The 21,097-nt window shown below is 40.7% G+C and overlaps 1 protein-coding gene across 2 annotated transcripts in view; it reads right to left on the reverse strand.

Moving 5' to 3' along the window:
• Nucleotides 1–3,738: 3,738 nt before the first annotated feature.
• Nucleotides 3,739–21,097, reverse strand: part of NR1H4 (nuclear receptor subfamily 1 group H member 4) — a 36,017-nt gene continuing 18,658 nt past the window's right edge. Inside the window, exons 4-10 of one of the 2 annotated variants that reach the window (XM_058805574.1) lie at nt 20,638–20,778; nt 16,771–16,904; nt 16,147–16,245; nt 15,499–15,598; nt 14,398–14,544; nt 5,595–5,708; nt 3,739–4,527 (exon numbers count right to left, since the gene is read on the reverse strand). In XM_058805574.1, the coding sequence (XP_058661557.1) occupies nt 4,289–4,527; nt 5,595–5,708; nt 14,398–14,544; nt 15,499–15,598; nt 16,147–16,245; nt 16,771–16,904; nt 20,638–20,778 (974 nt within the window). In that variant the 3' untranslated portion in view covers nt 3,739–4,288. Of the gene's footprint in view, nt 4,528–5,594; nt 5,709–14,397; nt 14,545–15,498; nt 15,599–16,146; nt 16,246–16,770; nt 16,905–20,625; nt 20,779–21,097 lie in introns of both variants that reach the window. The other variant, XM_058805573.1, reaches the window with a different exon arrangement.

A 21,097-nucleotide genomic window follows, 5' to 3' on the forward strand; every position in this document is an offset into this window, starting at 1 on the left:
TGCAGGGAATACAGATCAATGTAGCCTTATCACTTACTGTGAGAGGCACAGGATGAGAAGACCCAGATCTGCCACCTTCAAGTAGTCTGCCTGTAAGTGTGCAGAAGGTGCTGTGGTGAGGTGAATACCGCAGTACCAGGCAGAGTCATAACCAAATCTGACTTCTTCTAAAACCAGTTGGGTTCCCTGCATCAAAAAGCTGTACATAATGAATGAAATAAGTATTTGATACTGAATTTTGGCTGCTCCAGATAGGACTGCATCAATTTCTACACATGCCAGTTTTATCAGCTCTCATTCAACAGGCATTTGGTGTTCAGACACTGAAGTTTGTGAAAGAAAGGAGCTCAGAATAAAAGTACACTGTAACACATCCCCCGCACAGCTTCAGGCCGTGCCATTCCCATTTCCAGGCAGACCTTGATACCCTCAAGGTCCCTTGGGACTGAATAAGCCCATCACAGTAGAAACAATTCTTTTAATAATTCTTCCCCTTCTTCCTACTGTTTCTGGTGCTGTTTCTTCCCTGTTTTCCCCTCCCTGCTTCACCCCTTTAGACAAGGAAAACACCAGAAACGTGAGCTTTTCCCAACCAGGGGGCAACGAGCCCAGTTCCAAGCTCAGTTAGCACAGAGATCCCCCATCAAGCCCACTTTCAGAAAACCCCTCTGTTTTGCTGGTACTTCTGCTGCCAATGGCTCTGTGGGATGGAAGGAGAGGAGCTGTCACCTAGCCACACCTTGTAGCTGGATCAATAGAGAGACACTGATTTACTGGGAGACAGGTGGTCAACCACAAATTATATACTAGGAGAGGCAAGAATTGCTTTCAGCTGGTTGAGTGCCAAACCTCCAGTGAAGGACTAGAGCTATGGATCAACACCAGGTAAGAGAGATGAGAAAAACATCCCTATCTATTGACATGTGGCATCTATTGACATGGACAGGCATTCCCCAGGAAAGGGGGTGCAGACACACCCTGGACATGACCCACACAGACTTGTGAGGCCACAGTTTGCCTCTGCTCTCCACAGAGATGCCCAGCACTTTGCCCCCAGACACTCTGAGAAACAGCAGAGTCAGCAAATACTAAAGCACTTAACACAAATACTTCAGGGTGTTAACACATGCTCTTAGATACTCCATGAGATAGCCTGCTTAGGATCAGCTGTATCAGGATGTATGGATCACTCAGTGGGCCCCAACCAGCAGGATGTGCTACACTAATTACAACCCATTCTGTAGCCCAAGATGAACCAAGTCCAAATCCCATTTTACTTGACTGGACAGTTTACAGGTAAACAAACAAGCAAACAAAATCCACAACTCTACAGATAGCTAAAACATCGATGAAGCAGCCATTGACCTAGCTTAAGTGGAACCTAAAGGGATTCACAGGCTCATTAAACTGCCTTCTGTTAACAGGCTAATTAAGAAAACACTTGGGTAGAAACCTTCCACATCTTCACCCTATATTTAGGATATATAACATCATCTTCTACTCCATCAACACCCAAAGGTAGTCACAACAGTCTAACCCAGAGCAACCGGCTTAGTCTTGACAGTGCCTACCAAAACCCATGTTTATAAACAGACCAAAATGAAAGAAGCTGTCATGTCAGTATCTGTTGAAACATACTACAGGATAGTCAAGATTTTTTTTACAGACACATCTACCAGCATGCAAAAGAAAAGGGGTAGGCACAAGAGACTGAACGGAGCGCTACTCCATCACTACAGCAATTTCAGAGCCTTTTTGTTGCATTACTGAGTCAGCAGGAGCTCTGCTTCCCTGGGGAGGCCTCAGAGGCACGAAAGAGAAAGAACCAGACTGGTCAGTCTGAGGTGATGGGCTTTAAGGTGGCAACCAACTCCTTACATTAAGGAATGCTGACTGTTCTCCCCAGAGACTGCCTCTCCACACCGGTCCATGGAGCGCACACAAGCAGAGGCAGCGAGCACGCTCTCGCCTACCAAATGGCAACAAAGGGCCCGGGTACACCTGTCAGAGCAGAGAAACCCACTCGAAATCGGGGAGGAGCACTTCGTCTCAGCAGCCGCCATCTCCGCAGGAGACATGCAGACGGCTGCTTTCCCACAGGAGCATCCAGTTTGGGCAGAGGCTGGTTAACAGCAGACACACTGCCCCGGCTGCTCCCTCACACACACAGGCAAGTTCTTCTCTCCCTCCCATTTCTAACCCACACTTCTTCCAGCAAAGCATTTTTCGGTGCCCATTTAGCAGGCTGCTGGCTGGCCACAGTCAGGAGTAGTTAAGTATGACTTAAATACAGAATCGTGTATTATTCTGAAAGATCCACCCGACACAATTTCAAATGCATAGGCCAGTTGGGCCTTAGAGCTCCCAAAGGAATACATGTACTTTTTCCCATGTCTTGATCTGACACTATGCCAAAGGTGACACACAGCATCCCTGGAACACGGCCAGCTTTTGGGCAAAGAAAGGAGCCAGACGCTTTTCGGCTTATTAAGCAAAATGAATGAGTGTTTTAGCCAAGAGCACCGGGGCAAATTTCCTACAGAAACAGCACTGCATCCTCAAACGCCTGCGTAGGGAGGAGATACTGGTTTGAAGGCGGTTATGCAAAAACTCTCCCCTCTCCCTTCCCCAGGGTAAGTTTCGAGGCACTTCCGACATCCGTGACAGAGACGCTGGATGCACGGCTGCCGCTGGACGTGTGACGGGGCCGATGGCAGAGAGCGGCTCCGCCCAGCACCGGGCTCTGCCGGGGCTCCCCGACATGGGGGACTCTCAGCGCTGCCCCTGCAGCTCCCGACCCCCGGGCGCCGCCGCTCCGGAGCTGCGCGCCCGGGGCATCGCGGAGAGGGGGGGTCCGCCTCAGCGCCCCCCTGCCCGCCCGGCCCCTCAGCGCCCCGCTTCCCGCCCGGCCCCTCAGCCCGCCTCAGCGCCCCGCTGGCGGCCCGGCCCCTCAGCCCCCCGCACCTCTCCCGCGGGCCGGGGCCGGGCCGCCGCCACCCCCCAGTGCGAGCTGCTGTCACACCCACCGCTCTGCCACGCCGTGCTTTGCTCTGCCGTGCCGTCCTGTCCTGTCCCGTGCCGGGCCGGGCTGTGCTGTTCCGTGCTCTCACAGCGCAGCGGGCGCCGCCGCGCCGGCCGCTCCTTTCGAAAGCGCCAATCGGCGCCGGGGGCGGGGCCGTGCCCGCCGCACCTGGCCCAGAGCCGCGGAACCGCCCCGCTCCCGGGACAGCAGCCCCGGGCTGGGACACGGCTCCCGGGCTGGGACATCGCCTCCGAGCTGGGACCGACCTCCGAGCTAAGACACGACCCGCGGGCTCAGACACCGCCTCCGAGCTGGGACACGGGCCCCGGGCTCGGACACCGCCTCCGAGCTGGGACATCGCCTTCGGGCTGGGACACGGCCCGCCTGCAGCCCCGGGCGCTGGGAGCCGACGGGCAGCCGGCGTTCTGCCCGCAGCGCTCGGCTCGGCACAGCGCTGCCCCCGGCGCTGGGAGCGGAGCCCCGCACCGAGTCCCCCCCACCCTGGCGGCACCCGCACCTCCGCGCACAGCACACAGCATCCAGATACGCTTACCTGTCCCTGGGGTGCTGCCGATGGCATTTTTGAGAGCTATTAAACACCAGCAGTCGAAGTAATAAAGGAAAATAACATGTGACACACTTTCACAAAGTAAAGATACTCTAAAATTTTTACTTCGAAATAATAATGCAATTGAAGTTACATGTTATATCATTAAAAGAGTTTTTGTGTGTATGTGGTTTTACTCCATTATATAATTTTTCATTTTGTGAAGAAATAACATCTTGCACACCTTAACATGAACACATTTCAGAGTTGAACAGCTAATGACTGTGACATTAACCCTTTCAGCTGGTTTATTACTGTAACAATCTGGAATATATTCTTTGTCAGAGGTAAAGAACAAAAAAACACTGCAATGAAAAATTATGAATGGAAACTTAAATTTCCCCATTTCTTTACAGAGGAACAGTTATTGCAATCAGCTTAATTGCAGCAGGAATTAATTGGGTTCCTCTGAAGAGCTGGTGGGCTCTTTCTGGTCAAGAGGTATAAATACAGAAAAAGTTATACTCACATGTGAGGGTCTGATAGCTATACAATATTCTGTGTATAGTGGACAAAATGACTTTTATGAATCCATGGCATGTTTCTATAAAAATGCAGTAAAGAAAATATAATGCACCGTGGGAACTTCTCTATGAAAATAAGTGCTATGTGGTCCTTTAAAAAGATATTTCTCCTAAAATAAAATAAAGACATATCCATCACTGCACATCCCAGATCTCACAGAGAAGAGGTGTGAATTTGTGATCATTCACTCTCCATGACATCAGCATCTCTGCGTGGTGATGGTTAAATGTCCGTAATTCTGTGAGACGGCCCAGAAGGCATGCAAAGTGTTGAGGGTTATCTGGGTGGTGAAGTTTGCAGACTTTTTGTAGAATATCCAGCAGTGGTTCTTGAAGCCTTTCCACAGAATCTCTGTCCTTTATGTATTGTCGATCTGATTATGGTTTTAAAGAAAAGAAGTGATTAGCAAATACACGCTCTGATATACTGCAAATATTTACACTGATAAGTAACATAAAAATATTCAAATATTTACACTGGCCACTGATATTCATACCTACAAAGAATATTTATTTTCAAATTAATATGAAATAAAAATGTTTAATGCTCTATTTTTGCATAAACTTAGGGTTTTCATGTAAGCTTCCCACTTCTAACTAGAGAAAATTTTTAACCTTCTTAAAAACTGAACTGTTTTAACTCTGCAACGTTTCACTGGAGTGCTGTCATCATCCCTCCATACTCTGGTTCTGCACCAGAGTATGTCATAAAATGCATTTCAAAAGCTGAGCAACACCCCAAGATCTTGGAGGTGTAGTACTCCTGGGGAATTTAGCCAGAAGAGTGTAAAAGCAGGTCACCAGGGTGAAATCAAGCGTCTTCATCCTCAGATTAAATTTCCTTGTTAGAAAATACTTGTATTTTTATTTTGTTCGTATGGAAATGTGTTTGAATACTTGGATTGGGAGGAGAAGAGAAGGATGGGATTTTTGGTGTAAAAAAATTTCCTGAGACACAGTCACTCAAAGAGTGATGGAAATGCTTCACCTTCCCATCTTTCATGAAACCTGGTTTGGAAACCTCCCAATAAATTCTGAAGACCTCCATTGCCATACTCTAAGTTATTCTAAGTTATAGGTTTCCCAATTCCCCTTTAAAATAAGTAGCATTCCACAGTGGTCAGTGATGATGTGTTTATGTAGCCACATTTGGGGTTTTCTGAAGGAGGAAGCCTGTTTTGCTAAGCAGTGAAGAGATACACTTAATTTTTAAAAAAACGTTATTTAAGCAGTTTCTTCCTTATATTCAAAATCAAAGGGTGTAGCAGGACATTTGGAGTTTGCATTTCTGTGCTTTTTTTCTGGTTTAACAACTGAATATACAGAATGAGCATGCACATTGACTTACTCCATGCAGAATGTAAGTTTTTACAAATCTCACGTCTGCTCCTCATGCTTTCTTTCCAGAACCACTAATATTTAATTCTGGATGAGAAGTTACCTGGAGACAGAATAACTATGGCTGTGAGCAGTGCATATTCTTCCTGTGTCATCTTCAGCTCTCCAATGCTTTTATAAAAATTAAACATGGGAGTTATGAATTCATCTGAGATACCTGTGAGAATGAAAAAATTGTTATAATATGTCTTAATTATTGAAGAACTCTGGTTTATTGCTACACAGAAATTATTTAATATTTCATATTGACCGTCTTGGTGAGTTAAATCTACTACAGAAATCATGATACAAGACAATTAGTTGCAGAAGTGCAAGCACATCCTTGTTTTCCAGAGAAAACAAGGACACAGACACAGGCAAACACTGGCAATTTCTTTTTGCGTGGTTTCAAGGTCTTTCTTTCAAACAACTGATTTCACTCTGCAGGTTTGTCCATCTGAATCTTCAGGACAAGTCTCATAGGTGGTTTCCTTGTCTGCTGATAATCCTCATTAAGAAGCAGACCCTGTGTTCCCTGTCTCTGCATTAGTTATGTGGAAATCTCTCAGGGTGTATGGTTTAATTCCAGCCCAACTCTACAGCCAACTGCCTTGGGCAGTTGCTTCAGTTGTCTCCATAAAGACATTTAATTACTCCTTTTATGTAGCCTGAAACTTTCATCAGGTCTAGGATTACCTGCAGTCCAAGATCAACTTGCATGCAACTACTACTACCTTAAAGCATAAAATAATGTGTTCTAAAATACAGAGCCAAAAATAGCTAAAATCCAGGCCTATTTAAGAATATGATCATGTGATTCACCATCAGCAGAAGCCTTTAGGGTTTCCAAACTAAGGCCTGCCAATGGGACTACTTTCTTGCTGACTTTGTCATCAGGTCACAATGTTCTTAGTTAGCCTTGAGTTACAGATGTACTCCATCCTACTCTTTGGTGTAAAAGAGAAGTCCTGTGACATCAAAATTATTCTTTTTTTAAATGATATGTGAGTCACTCAGAGCAGACACTAAACTATTGACAGCAGCTGCTTGCAGCTCTGAAGCAATGTAGACATCCAAAACAGTGGCTCTGCAGCAAGAACCTTTTGGCCTTCCTTGGCTGAAAGGATGGGAACCTCTTTGGCTCCCACAGATGAGGGCCACAGGATCTCTTGTAGATTTAGTCTTAATTTTGAGCTGTTCTAGGAGAAGTCTTTATAACTCCCTTTGGTAGCCATGTGAATTCATGTGGGTTTGAGCATTGTGTACAGCACCAAGCTGAAGTCCAGGACTAGTGCGGTTTGGAGTGCCCCCAGTAGATAAAAATTAAAACTGAAACTCAGCATGTGGAACTCAAAGGAAGGAAACATGAAGTCATTTGACTCAGCTATGAAACAGTCACATTTTGCTGTGACAGTAAATTTACTTCAAGCAGTGGAATAGTTATGTGTCCCAACAGTGAAGGAATGATCTTGTAGGGCGTGGTGTATTTCATGGCTGAGTCATGTTTTTAAACACATGACATGAGCAACCCATGTTCACTTCAGACTACAAGCCACAAATCTTGTTTCCTTGATAAGTCCAATACTACTAAGTCAATTAAAGGGATATATATGATGTGGGTCAGCTTGTCCTGTAGAAGTTACTAACTCAGCTGGCCCTTCTTACAGGGCAAACAATAGTCATAGCATCTAAGGTGCTGCGAGACTTATGCTGTTAGTCATCAGCATTAACTACTTAGAATTTTGAATACTTGTCATTGCTAACTTTTGGGGAACCCCCTGCCTCCCTCTTGGGTGGTTTGAAATGCCAAGGTTCCTTATAATATGTAAGTAGCACATATATACGGAACACCAAAGTCTTAAAGTGTGCATGAAAGTAGGAAAACAAGAAGTGAAAAGCTGGGCCCTAAAGCAGAGCAAATTAATTCCTTTCATGGAAATGAGTAGCTCAGCAGCAACATGAGAAAAGTCTAAGACAAAGTTGATATTTTTAGAAGTCTCTGTGCAAGGTATTGTGCTGCTGGGCACAATCATCTTGACAGGAAACAAGAAATGGTAGGAAGTGGGCTGTGGCTGACTCCCATCATTTGTTTCTCATATTCATAAATTGAAGGTTTTTTCTCTTTTTTCTTTCGAAGGTCAGGCTAGCTTTCAGCTGGATTGATTTATTGCTTTTGGTGACCCCAAACTCCTCAAATCCTATTGTCTGTATAGCAGAAGTAGGATGAAAATGGTGCTGGCAAACAGGATATGGAAAAGCTAGTGAGGACCTAAATTCACATCCTCACTGCTCCAAACAATGCCTAAGCATGTAGTGAAACAATCCCTGCCCAGAGAGCTTCTAAGCTAACATTAAGTATGGAAGGGTAAAGCAAAAAATGAGTATAGATGTGAAAGCAAATGAAATTACTGCAGAGAACTCTGCATTAGTGTACTGCAAACAAAGAAATATAACCATAGAGATGAAAGGGAATTATAAAGGGATGTTTGAGCAATGCCAGTGATTTACCACTTTTCCAAGGGAGAACAGAACTTCAAAATCTTTAAACTGATATATGTCACAAGACAATTATGAAAAAAAATCCATGAAAAACGAGCAATTTTGGAGCTAGGATAATGGAATCTTTTCTCTTAGTAGTTTTGCTGTCATCCCACCTACGCTGAAGTTTCCCTGCTATTAGTTCATCTTCCTGCATGCACGTTACACAAATTGCTTTTCTGTCACAAGAGGGAGCTGTTTTCTAATGTGATTGTAAACGCTTCGGTTTGGATTTAATAAGCTCCAACAGAAAGAAAAAAAAAAACAACGAGGAAACACAGGAAACAGATGTTTATAGTTCTTGCTTTTTTTTCCCTAGCTACTGTATGAGATGTTGCCACTTCAGATTATCAGAACAAGAATTAAAAGGGATTTGTGCTTGTAACTGGAAAGGCTGGAGAAGTGAGTTACATGATTTTCCCAAAGTCATTACTACAAATTATAGCTCAAAAGTGAAAAGAAAAATCAAATAAATGAAATTATATTTCTGGCTTCATTGAGAACAGAAAAGTTAGTTCTGCCTTACCTTCTATATTTAGATCAGATGAGAGCCCTGTACAGTGCTGTCAGGCAGGCAGAGCTTCCTGGTCACTGCTAATAGTGCCTCCTTCCTAACTTTCTTCAAAAAGGTTTCAAAAACCTTGTTTCATGCAGCATTATGGCAGTAAGAACATGCTTATCCTTCACATGCCATTGGGCATCTTTCTGTGTTGTACAAATTCCTACCTAACCCAGCTCAGCCACCTGCAGAAGATGCTGCAGATCATTTAATTATTTTGTTGTGTTCATGCATGTCTGGCTGTAAATCCAAGCGTGGTCACTGGGAAATACAGGCTTTACTGAGTGCAGCTTTGCAGCATCAAACTAGAGCAGATTTAAACCCATGAGCATTATTCATTCAACATCCCTTACTTGCACAAGTTCATCCCCATCTGTAGTTCAAGGCACAACATTACTTTAGATCTTGTCTTTTTTAGAGTTTTGTTGTTATGATTACTCTTTAAAGGTAAGATGACTGTTACCTGATATCATAAGGTTTGCAGTTTCAGGCCATGAATAATTATCTGTTTAACATAATTCTGGAATATTTACTGTATTTACTGTGATATTAGATCAGTATTGCCAGCTTTTTGAGGCAGCATTCTCTCGTCTACTTTGGCTGTGTTACAAAACTGAATAATTAATCTATTGCAAAAAGAAAGCTTGAGAGTAAATGCTAATTAACAGTAACTAACACTGTGTTATTAATATAGATAGAGATCATTTTTTCTTTATAAACATTTAAATATTAGTGAATATGAAACCAAGGGTATATTAGTACCCGCTTTATGCAAATAAAATATTCTAATTACTCACAAACATTTTATCTTTCACATTGTTCTATCTACCATAATTGTTTTTCATGCTGCTTATTAGCTCTCCCTTCTGAGCTATTCAAATGCATAAATGGTGCTTTAAACACTGACCAAATTCACCCCTGTGATGCTGAGTGCCAAACCAGGGGAAAATCTAGCCAGGAGAGAAGACACACCAGAGCACGGGCACATTCTTTTCTGTCTACTGTTGTCTTGTAGGGGTTAAATGGCCAACTTAAATGAGACTTAGCACATGTTGAGCAAAACTCACAACCAAGTACCAAACCCCCCTCTGCTTTAAAGCAATCTATAGGACCTCTGTTAAGTCATAATTGCAAGCAAAGAAACCTTAGTTTAAAAAAAACCCAACCAAACCAACAACAAACCCAGCCTGTAAGGAGGGTGTAAACGACCTTTCCACATACCCTCCTTTAGCAGTGGCCTGAGTCAAGAGTCAAGAGAGAGATGTGGTCTGGCACACACTAGCAGCATCTGCAGTGCCTTGAGCTAGTCTTCACAGGCAGAGTCTAAAAATGCTTTTGGCCTGAAGAAACACACTTATGCAGAAGAAAAGATATTGGGTTCCTAACATCTGTTTTGCTTTCATGGGTATAGATCTATTGTGTAGATATGATTTAAATAATTTTAGCAACTTTAATTGTGCTTCAGGTACCTAGAACTGGATGACTCGGTGTGGTAGATTGTGCAGGAAAGGTGTGTGGACAGAAAAGCTCTTCCCTATATTTTGCAATTTAGTGGTCTAAATTTCCTAATGTTTTGGGCAGTGAGCCAGTTCTGCCTTGAGTCACAGGATGATGTGTCCTTCCACGAGGATGCACATGACCATTTGGAGGGTTAGACACTTTGGACAGTCAGTGAAGATCATTTTGTTTCTCTGCACAAACCCCAGCACAAGGGGAGTTTGAAGCACCACCCTTGCTCAGTACTAATAACCAAATTATAAAAGACAAGGGCAATGGAAGTTATTCGGTATCCATGCTCCAATATCAAACTTTGCTTTTGGTTGCAGGAGCCTCTTATCCAAATCAGTGGGAACTTTGTATCCCATATTCGATGGCAAGAGGTGGCCTCTTGCCAATGCTTTGAGAGTGGAGCTATTTTTTTTTTTATCTTGGACCCGAGTGTACTTCAGCACCTGTAACCCATCCAGGAAGACAACAGTGTGTTTCACAATGTCAGAGGTCCTGCTGCCAACTTCAATTTTGGGTCCAGATTCTTCCCTTTCTGTCAATATCAGTATTTTATTTCCCAATACTCAAATTCCTAGAACTGCTCTGTAGAGTAAAGTGACGAAATAAAAATCTCAGTAGTCTTTTCATGACTACTGAAACCTGGTATCTTTAGCAAAACTACAAATACTCACAGAGAAAAATTTCTGTATCTCAGCTCTGGTTTTTAAAAAGAGTGTACTGCTCAATAATGGGGAGAATTTACTTTCAAAATAACAGAAGAACACCAAGCATTAAATTACTAGAATGTCAGCCTTTCACAGAATGAGTCAATCACAATATGGTATATGCATAGTGAAGCATCAAATAAGATGAGTAAATGGCAACAAATCTCAGTAACATTAAATTTTAAAAGTCTGTATTTCTCATTAATTCTCAATATTAGGGTGTGTAGGAGAGGATTTCAGTCACAGGAGCCCCTAATGCAAGAATTTTCCTAATGGCTCACAGAGAAAGACCATCAGGGCTCAAACAAAGGCATTCTCTGAGGTGCAGCAGGACTTGAGCAATATGCACAAGCTGAGAAATAAAAATATGCCTCATCAGCATGAGAATGAAAATGAATGCTGATAATGCTCAAAGGTCATCACCACCAGATCTCTGACTTCTTTATCAGGAAAAAAACCCCAAACATTCCATACAAGCAGAGCAGAGAAGACATAAATATTAATAGATGAGAGCAGCTTCAAAGTGGACATGGTGGCAGGTGACAGAATGCTGGACAGCTTGTGACTTTCAGGCAGAATCATCACCTCCCTCCCTGTTTTATGGATACAGACATCAAAGCTTGACAATAGAACTTCTGTGACATTCAGACATTAGTCTGTACCTAAAAATATACAGACAGAAATTCTGACTACCAGCAATAATTTATGGCTGCTGGCATGACAATGTTTAGGACCTCACTAGGAGCCATAAATAATCCTGATGCTGTTTTTTAATTTGCTACCTATAATCTTGATTTTCAAACTCCCACTCAGCCATCACTGAATTTCTTCAGATGCTCTCTGTTGTCTTTGTGTGTTTCAGTTTGCTGCATTTAGCCTTTTGTGTTTCTCTGTTCATTTGTTGGTTTTCCAGTGAGGCATATGGAAAAAGAGGAGTTTAATCTCTTCTGGCCATTCTTGTCTCTTGGACCAGTCTATAACATGATAATGGGCAGCTGCAGCTTTTAGTAGCATTTGTCCTTACTGGTTAAGACTGGAAAAGATTGTTTACATTTCTACTCTAATGTCACATTTGGTACAGGCTACCATGAAACCTAGAGCCCTGGTGTTGAGTTCTGTGACATTCAGGGGTGTGAACTGCAAAATATTTAATTTTTTAATATTGAATACTTGTAATATTTTATTTTACTGTAATTTATATTACATATTATTGAAATAACATTGAAAGCTGTATCTGTAAACAGTGATAACAGAAGAATTTGGATGCCTTTCTATCATTTTGTTTAAACTTTGACACATGAAAATAATGAGTATTTAAACTGCAAAAATAAGCTATTTCTATAGTAGATATTTTAAAACTATTTCAAAGTTTAATTTATTTAAAACTTAAATAGGTCCAGTAGCAGTAATTAAGCTAGAAATGCAAAGATTTACAAGCTGCTTTTTTTATTGTTACAGCCCCATTAAATGCAGCAAAGGAAAATCTTTTAAAGTAGGTTTGAATTTGCACTAAGTAGAGAAATAAAATATATGAGTTCTTTTATTCTGGCTATTAATAGAAGGAAAAAATGCAGTCAGCAGCAGTAAGCTGGATAATACATTATCCTTTTGTAATACATGGGGGGGACGTTCTAACATCAGAATTTCCTCTTATGTCTTCAACTTGATCCTGGCTTGAGGGAAGACATTTTAGAAAGCCTCTTTCAAGAGCAAGAAGTTACACATTTGTATTTATACATGCACACAGGTTAAAAAGTTATTGTGTTTCATTTCTTGGGAATTATTCAGCCCAGGTTTTTGTTCTAAGAGTTTGCTTTTAATTTACCCTGGAATTTTTCCCCGCAGAAAAAAAAAAAAAGAATTGCAGGAAACATACCACCTTTGTTACTTGTCTTGAAATTTCTACACAAGTTTCTTCTAAATTGTTCTACACAAAATGTGTTTTTTTTTAAATCTGCAACATGACAGGTAAATAATACTGAGGCAGGATACAATGCAGTATTCCAGCCAGTTGTATTATCATGAAGTCAAGCACAAACTTGTAAAATATAATATTGCATCTTATCTGGATTCCATAGCTGCAGAAAATGAACAGAATATTTTTACATTATGACTAAGGAAAATTATTGGTATGACATAAGGGCTTATGCAATGTTCTGGATTAAAGTATTTCTTGCTTTTGGGTTTGGTTGTTTTTTTGGTTTGTTTTTTTTTTTTTTTTAATGAATATCTGAAACAAAGAAGCTTCATACTCATTGTGTAGATTAGAGAAGTTTTCAGTAATCATGTTGCCATATGGATTCATTTATCCAAAGCCTATTTTTATAAAAAATTTGGGTTATAATCCAGTAAAAAAATCTCTTAATGAAGACATTTGGATCTGTGACAACTCATTACAGTTTCCAGGAAACATATCTGGCCTTCTTGGCATACTTCTCTGCCTGCAGAACCTGGACCAGAAGTTATTAAATTCACTCTGGAAATCACTGTTTCCAGTCCATCAAATAGTACCCTCTTATAATCAATGAAAATGAAAGAAATAGAAAAAACTATTAATTATAATGAGTGTGCCAAGCCAAAATAAATACATATGTTCAGCTAGTGAATTATTCTCAAGTTTTCTGAACCTTTTCAGTGGATCAACTATGTAAATATTGGCTTAATTTTGCCTACATCAGTAGTAGTTTCTGAACTGAGTTCAAGCCCATTCCCATGACTAATATTAAGGTTACATGTTCTTCTGTCTCTTCTCCTTCTGATCCTTAAAAAGGAAAGTCAGAAGGCAGAATCTATAGACTGACTCTCTCATTCAGAATTGCTGATCCCTTTGAATATTCATTGATAGGTATCTATCAATGGAGGGTTGGATAAAGCTTGCTGGTCAATACTGAAAAAGGCAAACATTCAGTATTGTATTGGTGGAGCACAAAAAATGCATAATAATGTACAACACAACTTCTGCTCTAAGGAACAAACAATATCTAGCCCCATTTGGCTTTTCATAATTATTACAATCTATGTCTAGAACCAGTGGAACTTATCAGAGTCATTGAGCTTTCAATGGACTTTAAGAAGAAAAAAACATACTCAAACCCTGCTATATTTATAATTCTTCTATCTATGTGTGATTCAATTTTACCAGAACAACCCTAAGAAAAGGTGCTTGCCTTCAGTCATCTTCAGTAACATCCAAAAATATTTTTTTTTCTGCTTATGGGGATTGTCTTTGAAAGCATAATTACCAATATTTTATGTGAACAATTTGAAATGGTAGTAGCTCTTCTTCATCATTCTTTCATTCTTTTCACTGGGGACATGCACTAGGTTTAGTTGATGCAGCATTATTCAGAAAAGTTGGAAGGTACTTGTAAGGAATCCTTTACCTTATGAACTTTAGACTCGAGGCTCAGTTAGATTTGTTCTAGTTAATGTAAAGAACATTCAGATAAATCTGTCTCAGTGCTACTAAACAATCCTACCAGCTTCCCAAGGGCCAAATGCTGACACAGAAGTGGAATGGCGTGGTTTGGTTTTGCCTCATGGAACAGGACACCTACCACTATTGCGGATCCTCTCTTCCAGAAGGACAGTGTGTCCCGAGGGAAGTTTCCTGCTGAAGATCTCAGCGGAGCGGAGGAACATGGCTTCTACTGCTGAGCCCTTCAGCAAAGCAATCTGGTCTTCATGATCAAGGGTTTGGAAGCCTGAGGACACATTAGAGACAAATCAGACAGCAACAGAAACAGTTCCCACTTCTTTTTGTCCTGCAATTCCTGCGTGTGAGGTGTCACACATCTGCATAACCTCCATGCTGGTGTCAGTAGGCTTGCTAATTGCTGCAGACATTCAAAATTGGACTTCAGCACATGACACTAAATTGAACCTCCCCAGATTTTATGAGGATTACACACGTATTTCAGTGTTCATGGTATTTTAGAGGATCAGCAAAGGGTGGTGGTACATAACCAATAGTGAGAATTTTGTCTAACCTGATGTTGCTCCATAACATCTTCTGTTGTGTTTCCACCAGAGCTCTCTACACTCCTTTCCCACTGCCATGCTGCTTTCAGTGTTACAGTGCACCTTCCTTAGTAAAAGGGACCTCTACCATATGTCCAGTGTTCAGTCTTGAGGTAACATGAACTTGAGAGTTAAAAAAATGCTAATGAACTTGGATTTTCAGCACTTGTCCATAACACACTATGCAAGGACCATAAATATTGGTGCCACCAACTAGAAAAATTTCTTGTGTGGGACTCACAATTCAGTGGGTGTTATAACCTAGAAACATTGCTAGAAAAGCAGCAAAGGGAATCAAGTAGAGTCTAGCAAGTGTTAGTGGTAATTTAGAGGCAGACTAGTTGGCACTGCAGCAATATATAAAAATAAAATCTCTCTACAGACACAATCCCTTCTCTGAGCATTTTCTCTGTCAATAACTAAAGGGTGCCACATCTTGGAGTAGCAGAGTTTGGATTGTTCAGTCTACTATTCTTCTGACCACAAAGCACCTTCTCTTTATTCAATATCTAAACAGTGTGTGGAAGGATCAGGCATTTTTAAATAGTCTTTAAAATATATGCAAAGCTTTCCAAAAGGCAACACACAGGCATGCAAGCATTGCAATAACAAATATTTCCCCAACACCCTGGATGTACCTGGTAGTTTTTTAGTGAATTCCACAAGAACCTGCACGTGACTGGTGGCCATTTCTGTTAAAATCAGAAAATTTCCTTCAGCACTGAACTCCTCATTCAACTGTTGAAAATCAAACCAAACAAAATCTGTTAATTTTCACTGACATTTCCTATTTAGGAGCATGAAATACAAGAGCTATTAGACTGGACCAGGCAAAGGTTCCACCAAACACTGTAATTTGTCTCCAATGTTGTCAAAACCAAGTATTTTGTAAGGCAGCATAAGAAATAGACAGTGTCTTTTACTCTAGAAAATACTTTCAAGATTCCAGGCTGGTGTCTTTACAGGAAAGGAAAATTGACAGCGACTCAAACTCAAATCACTGCCTACACTGACAATGGAAAAAACAAAGCTCCAATCAGCAAAGGTTAGATTTGATCATAAGAGTCTTATTCTACAGTTGAAAGATTTTTCTTAACATCTAAGTTTCATAAAGATGTGGTCTAATTGTTGGAAAAGATTCTGCCCCACCTTGAGCATACTTAAAGTGTAAGCCCACAGTTTGCTCTACTAACTACTCCTACTTATGCTGACTATAAATATTTTTTGCCTTGTAATCCTCAACCTCATTATCAGTGTTTAAAAAATGAATTTGTCGATATACTTACTAGCTTTTTTGACACCTCCTGGGGTATTTGTTGTTTACTGTATGAATCCATAATATAATCAAGAAGTTTCTGCTGCTCTGGGGTAAGTTCTACCTTCTCCTATACTGGCAAAAAAAAAAAAAAAAAAAAAAGCCCATCATGAAATGCAGTCATAGTAATGATGTAGCATCTCCTGCTTTAGGCAAAAGCTATACATCCATTTTTCACCATTTGGAGACTAAGGAGATAAAAGGTTTGCTTGTCACTGAGGCTTTTATAGAAGTGTACAGAAGAGAGGTGTATAATGTTGTTAAACTGCGTAGGTTTGTGTGGTTAATTATCAGAAATAAGGAAATGATTAGCAAACAACTAGGTATGTTCAAGTTTTAATATCACACCTCAATGTATGTGATATTTGTACCACAGAAAAGATACTGCATGGATCTTACAGATGCTTTACAGGGTTTTGACTAAAAATATCAGAACTACATCTACACTCAAGGTATTTCCTTGACTTAGTTGAAAAGAGAGTTTTAATCAACGCAGACAGCTCCAGAGGGTTTTCAATACCCTTCATTCACTGTATTAGATGCACTTAACAAAAATCACATCACCAGTAATGAGCTATTACAAGAATTCTCTTACCCTATATATTTTAGTTGTAGAAGTTACTTGTTTCACATCATGGCCTTCGTTGTCTTCACTGACTGTCTGATCTGGGGGCTGCTTCACATTTTTCCGTAGCCTTTTTGACTTGCACTGTATCTCTGTTAAGAGACCTGGGACACATAAAGCAACACAAAGCAATTGGATTTATAAATGCCTGAGGCACTGAAGAGGTACTTAGACATGCCCATGGATGCCCCTTACACCAACAACCCTCTTACCTGTGCAGATCATCTCCTGAACGTGTCACTATCTTTGGATGTGATCCTACTGAGACAAGCTAAGCACACACTATGAGTGGTCTACCCCACATGGAGCTTATCTGCAGAGGAAAACACTTGGCTCTGCTGGCCCAGAATCCACACACTGAGCATGTCAGGGGTCTTGCTTTAGACCAGGTCTAATCTATTCTTACAGGCAAAAAAGCCCATTAGTGCCAGAAGTATACTGTATTTGTTTCAGTTTTATAGAAGAGAAAAGCGTTTCCTGTGCTCCAAGACCTGAGCCAAAGTGCAAAAATTAGGAACAACTGGAAGACTGTCATCAAAGTAATGCTCTTTTGCTCTGATCCAAAACAATGGTGGAGGTGCAGCTGTTCTTACATGAAGGGCATTGGATATTTTCAATAATCCTCAAGCAATATTAGGTCTGTTGCGCACAGTTTTTGGAAAGAAAGCCCACACAGAAGAGGGGATCCCCAGGCTTTAGTGGTCTACCTCACTACACAGGTAGACCAAAGCTGAAAATGTAAACTCAGACTGGCAAAATACCTTTAAAAGAAGTTACAGAGCTGGTCTTGTTATTTTACTTTTCATTGTATTAGAGAAGTGCATAAAGCTGTGATTTGACAATAGAGTTTCACTTGCAAAAAATGATTTTTGAATTTGTGGTATGGGATTTTTTCTTCTTTTTTTTTTTTTTTTTTTTTTTTGTTCTAGAGTACATTTCAGTACTTTGAACCAGGAAGCAACCTTGTTTGGATGTCCTAAAAACTATCAATTTTCTTGTTCTAACAAAAGAAGGGAACAGTAAGTACCCTGCACAATCTGTGGAAGACAGTCAGAAATCACAAATGAACAAGTAATCAACTAAGTATTCATCTAAAAATAAACCTATTTATTTTAAGCATAGGACTTTCTTTCTTTCTTTCTTTCTTTCTTTCTTTCTTTCTTTCTTTCTTTCTTTCTTTCTTTCTTTCTTTCTTTCTTTCTTTCTTTCTTTCTTTCTTTCTTTCTTTCTTTCTTTCTTTCTTTCTTTCTCTCTTTCTTTCTTTCTCTCTTTCATCCCTTTCTTTCTTTCTCTCTTTCATCCCTTTCTTTCTTTTTTTCTCTCAAGTATCCTTCCCATTCTTCACCTTTAAAAATGCAGAGCAGGAAAAGAGGCCCATTCAGTGAGTATATGATGTGGAGGAAGATACCATGAAACCAGTGAATCTTGCTGTGAATGTTTTTAATTTCCTGTTTAAGCCCTATATAAAATGACCTACCTGAACTGCTGAGAGAAGAGGAAATTTACATGATTAAAATGAGACCTGCAAAGAATACCTTGAAAGGAGGGAATAGGAATGATAGAGATAATAATTGGTATTGAGCCATGTAATTTGTGGTGCCACACAGCACCATAGATTTCTTTTTCTAAATTATTCAGCGCATCCTTTGGTGCTGTTAATGGGCTTGTGCTGTTTTCCACCAGCTTAGGTTCTGGTCTATTGTCTTCCTAGGGAAAATTTGCTTTACATGTGCCTTAGGCATTAAGACAGAATTTCCTCATGCTTCTTGCTTTTAAGTATTACCTTGATATCTTATTCTGGCTCCATTTAAGTCATCTGAAAAACTTGTGTGTGAGACAGGACATCACTTTTTAGCTCAGAGATAGCTAGGTTTCAATGAGTATTAAATTCTAGGAAGAGTGGCAGAACCTGGGTCTTCCCTAGGTAGACATTTCACCCAAGAAACTTGCAGTTTAGATCCAAATGACAGCAAATGAATTTGATGGGTAGTAATTTTGGTCTGTCTGTAGTTTGCACATAAAGGGCAGGAGAAAGATTGTTGAGTAGCTGTGCCATAAATATTTATAATACTTTAGCTCCTTGTTCAGACAGAAAAAAGAATCCACAGAGCTTGCAATTACAATCCTACAAAATGAGTAAGTGAAACAAAGTTCAAGGTAACCTTTTATTTCCTAGTCATATTTTTTCAAATAAATGCCCTATCCTACCAGAAGTTTCATGTTTTACTGTCCTAGATTGCCTGGAACAAAAAGCAATTATACAGCACACTCCTACTTTAAAGCCATTAAATGGTGCCTTGCCAAACATCCTCATTGCAGTGCATTAGAGCACACTTATGGTTAAGTCATGAGCAACACAAGATACCCCGTGTTTCCATTGCAGAGAGGGAGTCAAATGGCAGCAGCACCCACTGGCTTTTATTTCCCCTGTGCCAGCTTGTGAAAATGATAGGCCAGCATAAAAGTTTCATGTGGTCCCAGTCAGTATTATTTACGCTGACCTGGTTTTATTTTTTCAGCAGTGGGTTGTTGGGTTTTTTGCTGCACTGAGTGACTCATACTATTTTGAATCCTCAAAATTTTGCATCAATGGAGCAGGGGTGAGCTCCACAGGGGAATTATTTTCCTTTGACAATGCAGAATGCATTGGTTCTTCCATTAAAATGGGGTCTGCTCATGTATTTATGTATTGCACAAGAATATGTCCTATCTCAGGATCTTTGCAGCCTGTTCAATTTGCAGAATGAAAGATTAATTACATTATGCTGGCAACACCTTCGAAATATTGATGGAGCTTATTGTTTCTCATATAACCAGCAGTTACTGTAGCATCTTCTGATCAGATTGAAGGATAGAAATATATTAAAAATTCCAAGTAGATTAATTTCCTGTATGAACCTAAATTGATTTCACACATACGTGTATGCTAAAGTGACTGGAGCCATCAAGAAGAATAAATTGTAGTCTTATTCATGGAAGAAAAAAGAGAAGATATTTACAGAGTGTTTTCAGGAGCAGGCTTACAAAAATTGTGCAATAACTCAAAGAGGAGCTTTAAACATGTTCAAAGTTGTACTTTAATATCCCCATTGTTCTAAGTTATCCAGCTGGAAGCTCAATAAAGTTTATAAACTGTCAGTCTGAATAGAATATTTGTTTTACTATGCAACATTATTAAAATCCATTGGGCTCATTTCTGGGGACCCATGTGTCTATGAGTTCTACCTATGTGCCTGTAGCACCATGATAAAAGTTAATGAGACTATAAAAAAGGGCCAGCCCTCACCCGGCTTTGCCTGATTGCTGGGTGAGGTCTGGGAACATACATTTGGCAAGTCCACAGAGACTTCCTGCTAGCAACACTCCCGCTCTTTTCTTGAAAATGGCATTGTGTATGTGCCAAAACTTGGACTTGGCCAGCAAGAACTTGACTGGGGCAGCCCCAGAAAGAGGAGGAAAGAAAAGCGCCAGGACTTTCCTGCTCTGGCTTCCATAACACTGCAAAACCCTGACTCCTGGGGAGTCTCCCACAGACCCACTTCCCCTGCTCCTTCACACTCAAGCAGACGAAGAGCTGTCATCCAGAGCAGGACTGGCCTTCCTCCACCATTTGCTCACCTCTTATGCCCTTGCATCCCTGACCACCAGGTAAATCCCATTGCTTAAAAGTGCATTTGTCTTTCAACAGGGTTTGATGCACAGGCACAGCATCTTCTTTCATACATCTTCCACCTGCCATCTGACACCTTTCATAACTTTGGCAAAACCAGACTACTCAAGCAAACCCAATGTTTAATGCACCCTCTGACTGCATGATGCAAATACCTGTATACATACATTCAGCCAACATGCCCATCTGCTTGCATTTCCTTAGACGGCACTCCTGGCATTTTCTCCTCATGTACATGTCCATCTCACAGTTGCCTCCATTTTTACACTTGTATACTGCATTTTTTGTGATGCTTCTTCTGAAGAATCCTGCACAAAACAGCAGTGACATAGATGAAAGAAAACACTCAGAAGCCAAGTCATCAAGGTGAAGTTCACCTCCATCTGCACATAAATGACACATGTTCTGCCAGATCAACAATTTGTGTCAGTGCCTGGATGACTAAAATCTGGATACTTCTACTGACAACTGTATCCAAGTCATATAATTTAAAAAATGAGCCCAAACATCTAGTGTCCAAAGTAAAGTCCTGTAACTGTGAATTTTGGGAAAATTCAGACCCAAATTTGAAACCTGCCCATAGCAGGCTGAGCACAAGCACTAGAGCTGTAGGGTGATACTATACAA

The sequence above is a fragment of the Ammospiza caudacuta genome, chromosome 5, assembly GCF_027887145.1.
Source record: "Ammospiza caudacuta isolate bAmmCau1 chromosome 5, bAmmCau1.pri, whole genome shotgun sequence".
Taxonomy (NCBI): domain Eukaryota; kingdom Metazoa; phylum Chordata; class Aves; order Passeriformes; family Passerellidae; genus Ammospiza; species Ammospiza caudacuta.